This window comes from Pteropus vampyrus, unplaced genomic scaffold (genome assembly GCF_000151845.1).
Source record: "Pteropus vampyrus isolate Shadow unplaced genomic scaffold, Pvam_2.0 Scaffold68, whole genome shotgun sequence".
NCBI lineage: Eukaryota > Metazoa > Chordata > Mammalia > Chiroptera > Pteropodidae > Pteropus > Pteropus vampyrus.
Genome location: NW_011888849.1, coordinates 5180746 through 5196670, shown reverse-complemented (window position 1 = coordinate 5196670; position 15925 = coordinate 5180746). Strand labels below are relative to the sequence as shown.

General features: G+C 37.7%; 2 protein-coding genes and 1 pseudogene across 6 annotated transcripts in view; 1 reads left to right on the top strand and 2 right to left on the bottom strand.

Moving 5' to 3' along the window:
• Positions 1-7256, top strand: part of PAPSS2 (3'-phosphoadenosine 5'-phosphosulfate synthase 2) — a 66386-nt gene extending 59130 nt beyond the window's left edge. For all 3 annotated transcript variants that reach the window (XM_011361616.2, XM_023531462.1, XM_011361617.2), the window contains 4 exons: positions 2066-2201; positions 3217-3485; positions 4565-4794; positions 5367-7256. In XM_011361616.2, coding sequence (XP_011359918.1) covers positions 2066-2201; positions 3217-3485; positions 4565-4794; positions 5367-5508 — 777 coding nt within the window. In that variant the 3' untranslated portion in view covers positions 5509-7256. The remainder of the gene's footprint in view (positions 1-2065; positions 2202-3216; positions 3486-4564; positions 4795-5366) is intronic.
• Positions 1357-1471, bottom strand: LOC111740813 (annotated as a pseudogene).
• The window catches only part of ATAD1 (ATPase family, AAA domain containing 1), a 57019-nt gene continuing 43953 nt past the window's right edge, over positions 2860-15925 (bottom strand). The window contains exons 8-9 of one of the 3 annotated variants that reach the window (XM_011361619.2): positions 15762-15903; positions 2860-3649 (exon numbers count right to left, since the gene is read on the bottom strand). In XM_011361619.2, the coding sequence (XP_011359921.1) occupies positions 15783-15903 (121 nt within the window). In that variant the 3' untranslated portion in view covers positions 2860-3649; positions 15762-15782. Of the gene's footprint in view, positions 3650-14154; positions 15904-15925 lie in introns of those variants that run through there. The other 2 variants (XM_011361618.2, XM_023531463.1) reach the window with 2 other exon arrangements.

The following is a 15925-nucleotide window of genomic DNA, read 5'->3' as shown; positions in this document are numbered from 1 at the left end:
GAGCCACTGGACCTCTCTTCCTGATAGCTGGACCAGTTCTGGGGACAGTTAAACCACCTTGGAGAGATGCCCTTTTCCTCTCTCTATCCCAGTAATATCAAAAACAGTTTCAGCATTGCTCTTCAGACAGAGACATTTTTAGGATAGGTAGTGAATGAAATCAGTTCAATGTTGGCTTCACCCACAGAACCAGTATAGGGTGGACCCCCAGTGTCCAGAATGAGTTACTGCACTCCAGGGATTTGGGGTCTTAAATCTTTCAAAATTTTATCTATAATCTAACTCTAAGCAGTGAGGAGAAAGTAAATGTGTAGAAAGATCTAAACCACAAATCTGACATTCCTGTCCAGCTTGGAATCCTTCAATGGCTCCCTGCTGTCTTCAATCTAAAATTCAAACTCCTCAAACTACAGCATAACAGGTTCTCCATCTCCAGTCACATTTGGATACCAAACTTGATCTTTGACCTTTCCAAATTAAAGGACTATGCCCTCTAATTTAAGGCTTTGAGTGTGGTTATCAATGGGGCTGAAATGTATTTCCTACCTTATCTACCTAGGAAACTCATTCTACTGATTCAGCTCAATTATGACCTATTCTCTGACCTGGTATTTGACCACATTCTTGTTAAATGATTTTCCTGAGCACGGAAAGGGGCCATGAAAACATCGCCAAATCGCTTGCACGACCACTCTTCACTCAAAGTTTCTCAGCCATGGCACTATCAACATTTGGGAGGGATAATTCTTTGCTGGGGGTCTGTCCTGCGCAATGTAGGATATTTAGTAGCATCGCTGGCCTCCACACACTGGATGCTAATAGAACACCCTCCTCCGCCCCAGTCAGGACAATCAAAATTGTCTTCAGAGATTGTCAAATGTCACCAGGAGAGGTAAAATCACCCACTGCTGAGAACCACGGCTCTATTTTACTCCCCTGTCCCCATTCCCTGAACCCCTATGGAATGGCAAGTCATTATAAACCCTAATATCTGGCCGTGACAAGGACTGGGAATCAGAGGCACACTATCGCCACCTTGGTGTCTTCTGACTAGGCGTTTGAAATCAATCAGCTGTCTCTCCCTACTCTTGCCTCCTCCTCCTCTGCTGACATTTCAGGTGGCCATGTTACGGAATCTGATCAGAGAAAGGGCTGTTGAAACCATTCTGAGGAATAAGACTTTCTATAATGTCTCAATGAGTGCGGAGAGACACTTGCTCCAAGTTTAACCGACTGCACGGCAACATCATATGGAACACATTTAAGTTTATAGAAAAACAAAGGTTGTCATGTTTTCTATAGGTTTACTGAGATATAACCGTCATATAACATTGTGTAAGTTTAAGGTGTACAATGTAAAAACCACAGTTAGATGACACAAAGTAGGTGACAATGCCTTAAACCGTGTCTTTCATCAGACCCAAGGGTCTTGTCAAGGGTAGTGCTAACCTTTTCTCCTTGCGTCTGAAACTGTCATGGTCTTTTTTCATTACTTTGACCATTCTTCACACCAGTCTCACACCTATGATTTGTGGGTCCCAGAGAAGGAATACAAACTGAAGCCCACATACCATCTTTCAAAGTTACAGATCTAACTAATAAACTTAAGTAAGATATTTCTATCTTTCCACTTTGACAACGATGTCTTGATAACAATCTGGAAGGCCAGGTTCAAATTTAGACATCTCGGTTCCACACCACAATGTAGTGGAGTGTGGAGAGTCGGCTCTTGGCCTGCAGCCAACCCCTCCTTCTCTTTCTATGCTTATCCTTGCCCCATGTCACCACAGCCCTCTGGGTCTATATAGTTTCTCGGTTTTAATTTCTAATATGAAAAATGACAGATATAACTCACATAAACAAAAACTCTTTGGGGGTTCTCAATAATTTATTTGAGCAAAAAGGGGTTGAGAGACCAAAAAGTTTGATAAATACCATGCTAGAAATGCTGAAGAAATGAAGGCAGTTCTTCAACAGTAACCCAGGATTAGTCCAGAAATAAAATTTTTCAGATAAACAGAAATCGATATTAATCACCGACAACTTTTAATGACTATCTTTCCAGATGGTGATGGAAAGTGGGGATTGGCTGGTTGGTGGAGACCTTCTGGTGCTGGAGAGAATAAAGTGGAACGATGGGTTGGACCAATACCGCCTGACACCTCTAGAGCTCAAACAGAAATGTAAAGAAATGAATGCTGGTATGTAGGCTGGCTCTAATGCATTTGTTATTAATCCTTGCCACCCTCTGATTACAGAATTAAGGATATCAGGAACAGCGTGTTTATTTTAAAAAGCCGGAAACATCTTCTATTGATACAGAAATAGTTTATAAAGTTGAACTATATCCTTATACTGGATACTATGAAGCAGTAAAATATATGCACTGACACATAAAGAAACCCAAAGTATATTTATTAAATGAAAAAACAAACTGCAGAACAATACATAGAACATAATTTTGAAAAACAAAATAAAATGTAATAATTGTTTTTAAAACCCTATTTCTATGTATAGAAGAAATGTCTGATGACAGCAGCAACGTCTTGGGGATGGAGCTGGACCAAGGGGAGGGAAAATTTTCACTTTACATATTTTGAAAAAGAGAAAGAAAGAGTAACAATAGGATTACAGGTGATTTTTATATTCTATTTTGAGCTTTTCTGTATTTCCCAAGTTTTCCATAATAGATATACATTATTTCATAACCAGAAGGAAAAATGAAGACTCTCAGAAGTCCATCACTCAGTGTAGTAGTTTTGAAAAATTTCCTTAAAGTGAAGATGAAATATCTTTTATATCTTTAGATTGTTGAGACCTTGCATGGGTCCCAGAAAATGTTCATCATAATCACCCTCCTGGAGAAGTGAGACTGGAGCAGGGTACTAGAAGACTGATGAATGTAGGCCCCTGCCTGAGCCTTGGTTTGCAGGAAAGGTCCTGGCCATAAATGTTTTCATTTTTGAGTCATTTTTGAGTCATTTTTGAACCCTCTAGGGCTTCCTGCCTCTGTGTCCTGTTGCTGTCTAAGCAGTCCGACATTGGTTGGTACCTTTGGAATAACACCCCTAAAGCCTCTGGTGGATTCTCCAGCTGCTTATCAAAAGCAAGTGGATATATGAATGCATTGAAAAACCATAGCTGTGTCTTTCAGTTCTTGCAGTCAAGTGACACTGCCATTTCTTTGACATTGGCTTTTATGTTTTCCTTTCCCAGATGCGGTGTTTGCCTTCCAGCTGCGCAATCCTGTTCACAATGGCCATGCTCTGTTGATGCAGGACACCCGCCGCCGGCTCCTGGAGAGGGGCTACAAGTACCCAGTCCTCTTGCTCCACCCGTTGGGTGGCTGGACCAAGGATGACGATGTGCCCTTGGACTGGCGGATGAAGCAGCATGCAGCTGTGCTTGAGGAAGGGGTCCTGGATCCCAAGTCAACCATTGTTGCCATCTTCCCATCTCCCATGTTATATGCTGGCCCCACAGAGGTGAGCCGTTCCCCGAGCTGAGTGATGGGACTCAGAAGTGCAGGCTCAGATTTTACTTAGAAGAGCAAATGAGTCTCTGAGATCTTTGTCATGAGCAGATTCTGAAATCTTCTAGTCTCCTTTATCCAACTTAATTATGTTTCCATTTAGTGATTATCGAAATGCTAGAAATGTCAAATCAAACTTGTTATACACTGCCTTTGAGAATATGGAAGCTGGCATCCGAAATGAGGTAGATAGGGCAACTTAACTGGGTTTAGGGCAAGTTGCACCTAACCTACTATTCACTTTCTGAAGTTCCAGTTATTTTAAGTGATTCTCTCTGCTCTGTGAACTACATTATAAACTCACGGGGTATATCTTTAAAAGCTTAATGTGTCCCTTTCATCACACAGTGAGCCCATCAAACAGAGACTCTCTTTGTCCCACTGCACCACCAGTGTATGGATCTGAATAAGGCTGCAGAAGTATGAATTGAAGGGGTCTCAACCCTTTGGAATACCCCAAACCCAAACTGAGTTTAATAAATTAGTTCTCTTCAACCAGATCAAAGTTCCAAGGCCCCTAGCTTTCCTCTCCACCCCCTGTATTTCTATCTGAGCTTTAAAGAGGACAATTCATTTTGAAATCCCAATGCTGTGTTGAATTGGAATCAATGTCTGCAATGAAAGGTAATTAGCTCATTTATTAGCATTCAGATAAGAGATAATGGAGTTTGTAACTTCTTTAAACTGTGATTTATTCTTAATAGGGAGGGAATTGGTAAGTGAAATTCACAGTTCTGGAGAACAGTAAGATCCGAGTGTTCCTGGTCTGCTAGCCTGCTTGGAGAGAAGAGGAAATACAACGCCAGGTTCTAAGAGGGAGGATTCTTATCTTTAAAGCTCTGTCCTACCCAACACAACCAAGCAGACGAATAAGAGCTTGCAGTCGTAGACACCTCACTGGCTTTCTTGTCATTATTAGTTGGCCCTCATTACTGAATTGTTTTTAAAGCAGAATAGAGGTGTTTCTGTAACAGGAACCCGCAGAATTGGCCAGTGATGACCAGCAATGTCCCTTAACGTGGTGTTTCCTAGGTCCAGTGGCACTGCAGGTCCCGGATGATTGCAGGGGCTAATTTCTACATTGTGGGCCGGGACCCTGCAGGAATGCCCCACCCTGAGACCAAGAAAGATCTGTATGAACCCACTCACGGGGGCAAGGTCTTGAGCATGGCCCCCGGCCTCACTTCCGTGGAAATCATTCCATTCCGAGTGGCTGCCTACAACAAAGCCAAAAAAGCCATGGACTTCTATGATCCAGAAAGGTAGGTTTTCAGAGGAAAATTCTTTAATCAACATCTGTACAACTGGAATGTTGAGGCAAATTCTGGCCCTTTGGAAAATTCCCCAGTGCATCCCCACATGCCCCTAATTGGAATGGGAGTCCCTTGAAGGCCAAGATCTGGTCTTACATATTTTGTGTTCCCTAAAGCTATAGCACAGCCGCTTGCATATAGAAGATGGTCCATAAAATATTTTTTTAACATACATTCCTTGAGCATGAACTGAGTGCCTAGCACATTAAGTGAAAGGAAGTCAACTCAGAAAAAGATTTTAATGAGTATTTACAGCTCACTCACCATGCTCAGAACTCATAGAAGTACAAGGAGCAAAGAAGTTACTTCCCATGAATAGATCAGGTACACAGTAAATACTGAATGGATAGCTGTCATTATTTCCCCTTCTTCTACAAGTTCCTTTACTGAACTGCCATTTTAGACGAGGCAGCATTTCACAGAAGGAAAAATGTGGTCTAAGAACCCATAACCTACTCCAGGTATTTTTAAGCTAGATATTACTTACCTACACAGAATTCTTTGTTGCTACCTTGTGACAGGCACAACGAGTTTGACTTCATCTCAGGAACTCGTATGAGGAAGCTGGCTCGAGAAGGAGAAAATCCCCCAGATGGCTTCATGGCCCCCAAAGCGTGGAAAGTCCTGACAGATTATTATAGGTCCCTGGAGAAGAACAACTAAACGCTCTTGGCTCCAGAGTTTCTTTCTAACTTTCTGACATGTTCTTTGATTCCTTTTCTATTTTTGTAATGAGATGCTTTGTATCCAAATTGTTTCTCAATGACTGATTTTAGTGTTTTATAATGAGGTAAAAATTATGTCTAAAGTTTAAAGTCGACTTCAGTATACACATAAAATAGTCAAACTGAAGACCAAATCTTAGCAGGTAAAAGCAATATTGTTATCATTTCAGAATGAAATTATCTGTATTCTCTGCTGCATCTAAGCAGGTAGGTCCCAGATTTCTTAAAGCTTTGACCATGTGTTTAGTTTACTTGCCAAAAAGTAAAGCATATTTTCCAGCCTAAGTCTTGCCAACCTGCACTCTCCCAATGTCACATACCAGTAGTAAAATTAATCAGAAGAGCAGTCTCTTCTATACAGCTGACCAAAAACAAAAAATCTCACCCTGAATGAGGTGAGGCTCACAACAAGAATCTTCCTAATATTTCACCTCATGTCTGTCTGTATACAGCCTTACTGCTCAATCTCTTATATGCTGAAGTATGACCTGACTGGAAAAACCAAATGTGTGAAAATGTGAATTTAATCTCAGAATTCTATCTATGCAACCTACATCTGCCACGAAAGTTATATTGTCTAATGAGAGAAGTCTTAATGCACTTCTGTGAATAATATAACTCCAGTTAAATGGCGACTTTTAAATAGTGTAGAGTGCTTTGATGAAAGATCTGCACTCAGGGCTCAAACAATCTGGCAATGTCATAGAAAGTTAATTTTTCTCCTCTTTGCTGTAGTCATTGTATCATATGAAGAGGCTGTGCCTACTGACTGCAGTAGCATCAACTGTAACTAAAAACCATTCACATCATCAGATTAACGAGCTGCTAGAACTGAAAAAGACCACAGAAAACATCAAATCCAACCCTTTCATCTGACAGGTGACCAAACTTAGATGATGCACAAGCACATGTTTTGTGAGCTGCTGAGCAGTGTAACAAAAACACAAAATTGATATGTTTAAGAAGTACCAGTGGCACGGAACAAGCGCCCAGGCCACATGATTCCCAGTCTGGTGCTCTGCCTACACTATACAACACAGGAGTGAGTCTGATTCTCCAAAATGCTTAATGAAGCTCCTTGAACAGAGGACACTACAAAGCAGCCTTCTTGGATGCTGAAAGATCCAAGAGTTTAGAGTTTTCTAAACTTAGCTGATTTTATTGCAGTTGAGAAAAATACTTTTTCCAAAGACTCATGCTGTTCTGAAAAATCCAACCTCTGATGGCTTTACTTCCTGAGAGGCAATCTTTTTGTACTTTATGCATAATTCTTTGTGCTAAGGGATATATGAAAAAACAGTACCTTTTGTACATAGGTCTCTCTGGAAGATGACTTAAGCTGGAAAGAAAACTGTGATTTTTAAAATATTCCGGGTTTTTTTTTTTTTTTTAATGCTGATTTTAGCTAATGAAAAGTCCTTTTAAGAATAATACACAATGGCCACAGCAAACTATACTTGTCTTTAATAGTATAGTGCCTAGATTCATTTAATCAGAGGTACTAATTTTTTTTAAAAACAGAATATTTATTAAAAACATGAGACAGGATGTAGTGCCTTAACCAATGTTTTGTGATTTTTTAATATATTTAAAACTACTCTTCTGCTCTAGTACCACACAGTGCAAATGACTATTTGTATGTACAACTGATGCTTGTTCTCGTTTTAATAAATTTCTCAAAATGAAGGCTGAGTCTTTTCTGTCTATAACACTGGGTGTGGGTTGACCACATGACTGTTGAGGGCTTTGTGACTCCATGTAATTGGAGAGAAACAGCAGCAACCCTTTTAGCCCATAATTAAGAGGCTGTTTGCTCATTTTAAAAACTGTCCTCTAGATATGAATGACACATGGTCTCAGCCAAGTAAGATAGTGATATTTTCAGAGGTGACTAGGTTCCTCAGGGACCTCTCCCCTGCATTCATTCACTATGTGAGGATCTGACCTTTCTTTTTTTTTTTCTGACTCGCTCCCCTTTTCTTCAAGTGCTCCCAAGGAGTTTAACCACCACGGTTGGAAGCAGCTGTGTGTATGGTTTTGTTTATTTTTCAACTCCCACACCTCTGGTAACCTCAGCGGTTGCTACTTTTACATGCAAAAAGGATACCTGTTTCCACCCATACTATTAGTGACCTTCAAGCAGGCCTGCAGTTTGGGTTTTCCTGGAGTCCCTGCCTCCCTTCTGTCCTGAAGGCTTAATGAACATTTTTGCTACAGGTTCTCATTCCAAATAAAACTAGTGTGATAGCCAACTCAAAGCTACCACTTGTTGCCCCTCCCTCTTTCTCCCCAGATTCTTACTTGCCGGCCCTTAGTGACAATTAATAGGGCAAATTAGGGCAGAAAATGTTTAAATACATGAAGATAGAAGTAGCGCTGAGGGAGTATGCCAGACTGTACAGGGCAGTGTGCAAATATCCTGGAAAGCCATACATAAATCATTCGGTCAGAAAATGGCGGACTTATAAATACATCAACACTTATATCAGGCCACAAGATTTCTTTCCAACCCATATTCCCTGCAAGAAATGAATCTTGGCTACTTGAGAACAGCAAATTCATTTTTGTTTTTTCTTCATCTTCCTCCTTTCTATTAGGTCTAGCACTGATCTTCATTATATTTTCCTGATAGGTAGGTAATCAGGAAATTAGATGGTCACCAGACCAATCAACTGTTCTTTATGTCGAAAGGTTTGATGAAACAATAGTGCAGCCTTTGCCTATGAGTTTTTGAATGATACAGATTTCTATTATTTAAGCATATCTCCATTACCAAAAATGCATAAATCGACAATTGGCTGTGTAGATATTTCTTCCCCCAGTATGCATTTAATTCTTTGGTCAATATTAACTATTATGTATTGGGCCACTTATTATACACATTCACCAAATAATGAAAGTGATATATAAGCAATTTACTAATATACACTCTAAAGAACTACCAAATATTTTTGCTTATATTGTTATTATATTGAAATTATTAATAAAAATGAATGAGTCACTGGCTAGAGTTTGGACATTTTAGTTTGATACAGAAAAACCTAGACAAAATAAAAATGCTTTTCTACAGGGCTAGCAAAGAGTGGTGGATAGAAGGAAGTCCTGACAAACTGAAAAACAAGCTTTCCTAGGTGAGCCTCGATAATTGTTCAATGGTTTATCTTTTGTAACCAAGATATCTTCCCCTACCCTCCCAAGCCTATTACTCTTTCCACAGACCTCCTAATTTGGATTATAGGGAAAGCCAGTCTCAGTTAGTAATAAATCTAAATTATAGAATGTTTTAAAAAGTAATAGTTTTATTATCTTCAAATATATAAACAAAAAACTGATGGGCACAGCTCTTTTAATGTCATAATATGTATTTGTAATTGCTGGCATCATTAATATCACACTTTAATATCATACTTTATTTGGTAAAGTTCTTAAACACAACTGGTTTGTTTCAGAAGCTTAAACCTGCTCTGTACCTATTTTACTAAAACGTGAAATTCTTATAAACTATATTATAAAAAGGTACGGGTAAAGAAATATCTGGATTTCTATTTATTGTATAAGCCTGCTTTCCATAAATAGTTCAAAGGTAAAGTTCAGCTCAGCACAGGTTGAAATAATAATGGACTATTTCATGTAAACAACTGCGACATTGACCTGGCATTGTCAATGGTGTATTCACGACATTGACCTTGGTGTATTCACCAAGAACCTACATTTATGGAAGAAATCAATCCCATCAACCACTACAGAGATGGTATCCCCCATCCTATTCTCAAATCATAAAAAGAATTACATAAAGTACCAGATCTTTGGATATTCAAGGTAAACAACTGAAGAAAAAGCTACAGCTCTGAGAGCCAAGGAAATAACAAATCCATTTACCAAGGCTGACACCTATCAGTAGCTAAGGAATCCACCCAGTTTTAGAAGTTCTGATGATCAGGTCAGTACTGCTAAGGGCCCTACTTCTGTCTATCAACAGTGCCACTATTCTCAGTGTGCTGTTTAGTGACAAGCACATCTATTTCAGTATTTCCATTATTGTACAGATAAGGAAATGGGGACCCAGGATCAGAGATGACTTGCCTAAGGGCCTGATAACCTACAGCCATATTCACTTCCTAGCTTCCAAAACATTTTCATAAAATTCTTAAACTTACACTATGATTCATATTTACAGAAAAGGAAACTGGTGCCCACAGCAGAAGAGATTTTGCCCAAGGCAGCATTGCACACATGATCTCTCCCTCCTTCTCTGTGTGTGTATGTATGTATGTGTGTGTATTGAAACCTATAAAGATGAAAATTAACTTTACATGACTTACAATAAATACCTGCACAATTTCTTCTGCTAGAATGTAGGCGGGTGAGACAGATCTTCACTCCCATAGTAATAAGAAAAATCCAGACAAAATTAAAATAGTACTTTTCTATGAGGCTAGGAAAGAGCAATGGATGCAAGGAATTCTTCATGAGCTTCCTTCCAAGGAGAAATAAGCCCTTCAGAGGTGAGCAGAGAACCTCTGTACTTTTTTTTTTTTTTATATCAGGGGTAGACTCCTGAGACTGGATGTAACACATGAAAGAGCAGGCCTGCCTAGACAGAGAGACTTTGCAGGGATGAGAATTCAGTCAACACTCAGACAGTAGTGACTGAAACTGGAAACACATTTAAAAACCAACTGCCAGGCCAGAAAATCTCCCTTCCCTAGATTTTGCAGAGAAAATGACAGAAGAGGGGCTGGAAGTCTCGTGCATTCTCATGGTGACTGGATGCCAGAATCCTTTCAGAATTGAATATAAAGAACCACAAACATATAAACTTGCAACACAAATATTTCCTCCTAGTTAATTACAGGGTTTGGCTAAGCGCGGTCGACTCCATTTTATTAAAGCAACAGCCCAGGGCCAGCCTAACTGGACTCTAGAAGAAAGGGGAATAATCAGCCTTTCACCCTAACTGCCTATCAGAGGAAAGGGCTTGCATTCCCTGGAAATCAAACCAAAACCAACGTTATGCTTCAATTTCCACTGTATTTTTTTTCTACCCACTACCTGGAACAAAATAAATTACAAGTTAAAAAGTGATCAACTAGCTAAAAAGGAGGGCATGTCAAGGAGTACTCCATCATCAAGAGCATATGAGACTGGACCAAGCAGTCCCTGAAGGTCTGTCCATACAAACTGTAATGTATGTTGCTCAAACGGCCAGCATGCCTACTTGAGTTATAGCTGGTCATTTTCATTATTTTGTTTGTCCAGCTACCTTCCCCACAATATGCAGTTTCCTGTGGATGAAATACAGCTCCCCTTTTGCATTTAGTCTTGATGAATCAGTAATTTGGACACTTGTTCTCAAACCATTTAAGCCAAAGGAGTTCCTGGAAGGTCATTCTCTCAAAGCTCCTGGACTGCCAGGGGGTAATTTCTGACCTGGGTTTGCACACTCACTTCTAGGATTTTGAATCTTGAATGGGATAATTTAAAGATAAACAACTGAAAGTTCATTTAATCCAGTGGAAGTATAAAAGCAAGAGACTTAAGCAATTCCTAATAAATTTCTGGAGCTTTCTGAGTTTCTATCCTAACTCCAATTCTCTAGCTTCCCTTTGATCTCATGAGCTTCCCATATCCTTCAAATTCTTCATTGCTTAAGTCAGCCAGAGTTGCTTGCTTGCAATAGAATCCTAACTGGTACTCTTTATGACACTATGGCCCAGTAGGCGATGCTCATCTCCCTCAGATGTTTGCAAAGGACTTTGGTTTCACTGAACGATCTGTTATCACACCCTATTTGAGAATCTTAATTATTCTTAGAATTTCTGGAAGCTAGCATGTTCCACTGTGTTCTAGTCTTAGCTCTGAGTTTTGCATGTCAGTAATTATCTCAATATGTTTGGCTCTAGTTTTAAAACTGAGCTGTCATGATTCATAAACCTGTGTCCTTGATGTCTACACCAGCATTAACATTCACTGAAGCTGTATTTCAAAGCACAAAAGGTTATATCTAACCTGTGTCCTTGATGTCTACACCAGCATTAACATTCACTGAAGCTGAATTTCAAAGCACAAAAGATTATAACTAAAAGTGTTCTCAAGTAGATTTATAACTGTTAATATTAGACAATCACAAAAATATACTCCCAGTTCAGTGTTTTAGTAAAGACCATTATGTGCTGTTAGTATTAATAGTGTAAAATTTACACCAGTGTTACTGAGGATATTTTGTTTTTATTCCCATTACTAACTGGTTTCTTTTAGGTTTGATCTCATTTACATCTGGCATCTGTGCTACACATCTTCTCAACATAATTTCATGAATATGATGTCTTAGAATTTTCCCCTATACATGTAAAGAGAGCTTTAACTTTTGAAATGATTAGGGAACTCTATCTTTGATAACTAAATGACAACAAAGTTAATAATGAAATCTAACAATTTCTGTCAGCTGAAATAAAATGGTCCTATTATTTGAGGATTCTAGTTGGTGCTGAGGTTTTAGTCATGCAGGATATATGCCTAGCATATCAGAAGTCTATTCAATATTCTGATATCAACCTTAAGAGAAGCTAAAAAGAGAATTCTAAAATACATATCATCCAATTTATTTTCTTTATCGAGAAGAAAGTTATAACATTTGTCCACAAACAACACAATTCCAGTTAAAAAATTCTTACCAATGAGGGATGATGCCATTTTTATAGAGGTACACTCAAGGCTTGAGACAGCCTCATCTAACACCAAACCTAGTAGTAGTTATAGCTACTAGTATTAGATTATTATGGTCCATATAGAATATTTATATTATCCCAATCCAGCTCTTGATAACATGGTGAATTCTGGGTCACTGTGGAGGTAGGGAGGTTGAGTAAGATAGAAAGGAGAGTCATAAAGGAGACACTGAATTGATTCAAATATTGAGGTACTATACTCTATTTAGAAAAAAGGTCTGGGAAAAGTTTGAGACACACCGGACTTATCAAAAGTCTTCCAACAATGAGGCTTTCAGAGAAACATCACACAGCTAATCATTTCAATCTCTACAGGGATCATGGAAATGGTTTAGGCATGGATAATGCTCAAAAATTGAGCCTGGTCACCAAATACGTACATCAGTGTGTAAAAGTAATAAAATTATGTGACAACTAACATTTGAGCAGTTTAATTGTGCCCGACACTGCTGAGTGTCCTACATGCACCTTTCATTACACAATCCTATAAAGTAGGTGTCACTGTCGCTCCATTTTACAAATGAGAAACTGAAGCTCAAAGAAGTTAGGTAACTAGTCCAAAGACACAGTTAATTAATGGAGAGCCTGGATTTAAACTCAGGTCAGTCTAACTCTAGATCAGTCCTCTTAACTTCATTTTGATACCCAAAATGAAATATCTTAGAATCTAACTCCAACTACATGTGTCAAATGCATGCCTACATCAGAAGGATAGATTATGTAACACTAAACATTCTTTAAAAGCATAATGTTTCCTCAATTCCACTCCTAGGTATCTAGCTGAAGAAAATAAAAAAAATAATTCAAAAAGTTATTTGCACCCCTATGTTCACTACAGCATTATTCACAAGAGCCAAGATATGGAAGCAACTTAGGTGTACACTGATAGATGAATAGATAAAGATGTGGCATATATACAATGGAATTTCACTCAGTCATAAGAAAGAATGACAACGTAGATGACCTAGAGGGTATTACGCTAAGTTGAAATAAGTCAAACAAGAGACAGAAGCCATACTATTTCACTTATATGTGCAATCTAAAAAAACAAAACAAATGAACAAACACAACAGAAACAGATTCATAGATACAAAGAACAAAATGATGGATGGCTGGGGGTTGAGGCGGTAGGTGAGAATGGAGAAGGTAAAGGAGAATGAGAGCTACAAAGTCTCAGTTATAAAATAAATAAGTTACAGGGATGTATTGTACAGCATAGAGAATACAGTCTATTGTAGTAACTTTTACAGTGACAGATGGTGATCAATCCATCAGATATATAAATGTTGAAAACTTATGTTGTATACCTGAAACTGAGAATATTGCATGTCGATATAATATAAATAAAAAGCAAGAAAGCAAGAAGAAAAGGCCTTTCCCAACATTTATCACCTAGAGAAGATGAGTATTCTCAGTCAGAAACTGTAAGCAAATAATGATAATAATAGTAATAATAGTAATAACAATAATGTTTCCTCAATTACTTTAAGATATTAAAGTACCTAGATGAGTCATTGTTGCTGGGATTAGTGTATTTCTCTAACTTCATTTGATGATGAAAACGATGATAAATTTAACTACTGTTATTAGATATTCTGAATTTAAGAGTAGATAAAAAGAAAGGACATGAGGGATACATATCACCCCTTACTTCTGATCAATATGTCATCAGATTAAAATTAAATAATTACTGAAATTCATACTAAAACAAAAATAATGATTAGATACTAATATGTATGCTGTAAAAGTGTGAAAGCTACACAGTAAGTTAAAAACAGTTCAAGGGCAAGTTTTACAAATCAAAACCACCCAGAAAATTTTACATAACTGAAAAACCACCAAGGCATAAGCAGAGAAAAATCAGTTAAGAGGGACCTCTTTATTACATATTTACAAAATAATAGAATAATATAATTATTAAAAATGAAGATGAAATTTTTTTGGTATCTTGTGTTTTGCATTCAATTTTTCAATCATCTTTGCAATTTTCAAAACTTGCTTTTTGTTATCCAAAGTTTTCTCCCACAATTTCTATCCCACTCACCATTCAAAGCACAATGGGACAAACTATTCAATAGGTTTTAACGAGAGACTTAGTGTAAAGAAATGAATACAATAACTCATAAATAAAGATTGCGAATTTTCAAAGAAATACAATTAAAAACAAAAATGTATGAAGCATAATTTAATCTTTCTGATGATTCAGAAGGTGCCTCAAGATTGTATTGTGCCATTTCCCTTACGCTGTGTGTTTAAGTGCCTGTAACAGAATTCTGGTAGTGAAATTCTCGACCAAAAAAAATGTTTCACCTACATGTAGTGCATATAGCATTAAAATGACTACAAATACGATATGGGAATTTTGATGTGTATATTTTTACTATCTAGGGCACAATTTATAATACGCTAAGAAAACTTTTAAATTTTCAATTACAAAATGAATATTTTTAGCACATTTAGTAATAGCTACTTGTTTTAAACTATAATTTCATTTTTGATGACCAAATTATATTTGACCATAATTAAAGAACATATAACTTTAAAAAAACATTAAGAAACCATGGTTACAACAGAACTATGTTACATTAAATGAAGAAAGGAAGAATCACATACATATATTGAGTGGCACTGAGGTTTTTCAAAGCCATTCTTTTGAAAGGCTCTCAATCCACCTAACATATATCAATTTAAAAAATGTCTCTACTTGGTGTGCTTGCAGAAAGAGATGAAATCCGTGTCGATCATGCAACTGCCTGAAAATGCTGATCACTGAACAAGTATTTTTATTTGATAATCCTGACAACCATTATAATTGAGCCACATCTATGTATTCAGATGCGGCTAACTATTCAAATGCAGAGAAACACTCAACTTAAAAAAAAAGCTGCAATAAGTGACAAATGAAAATGGCTGAACCACTGTACCTTTTAGACACAACCTTCAATCTTAATTTCACTATATACTATTTGGTACTTTTTGATTCAGCAGTTGGGGTAAAAAAACGTTTCTGTATTCAAACATATCTACAGAATGTCAATATAAAATGTGTGAATATATACATTTAATACACACACACACACACACACACACTCTCTCTCTCTCTCTCTCTCTCTCTCTCTCTCCCTCACATATATAGAAACCAGCACTTAACAACATCCTTTTTTCTCACTAATGACTCAACGAATCATCTGTTACTTTTAAGACCAGCTTAGATGCTATAAGGCTGCAACATATGGCTAAAGAGGTCAAACACAGTCACCCGCACTCAGGCTGGATTAAACTGTTCCTCCTCATGATTTTTGACAAGTAGTAATACCGTTTATATAACAACTATATCTCAATAACTTAGAATTCAGAGTATAAAACCAGGGTCATTCAACTCCCTCACTGTTTAAAGAACACTCCTCCTTCCATTCTATTTCCACTAATGATAACAGGGCACTCCGAACCAGGTCACACTCACCTGTACAAATGACCTTTACTCTTAATCTAAACAAACATGTGTTAAAACATTCTGAAATGCTGCGTCCTTTGATTTCTTCATCTTTTCAATTGCCCGTTGCAGGTCCTGTTGTTGCACAGGTCGAATTTCATCTTCATCATGGCTAAATTGCAAACAAAACCACC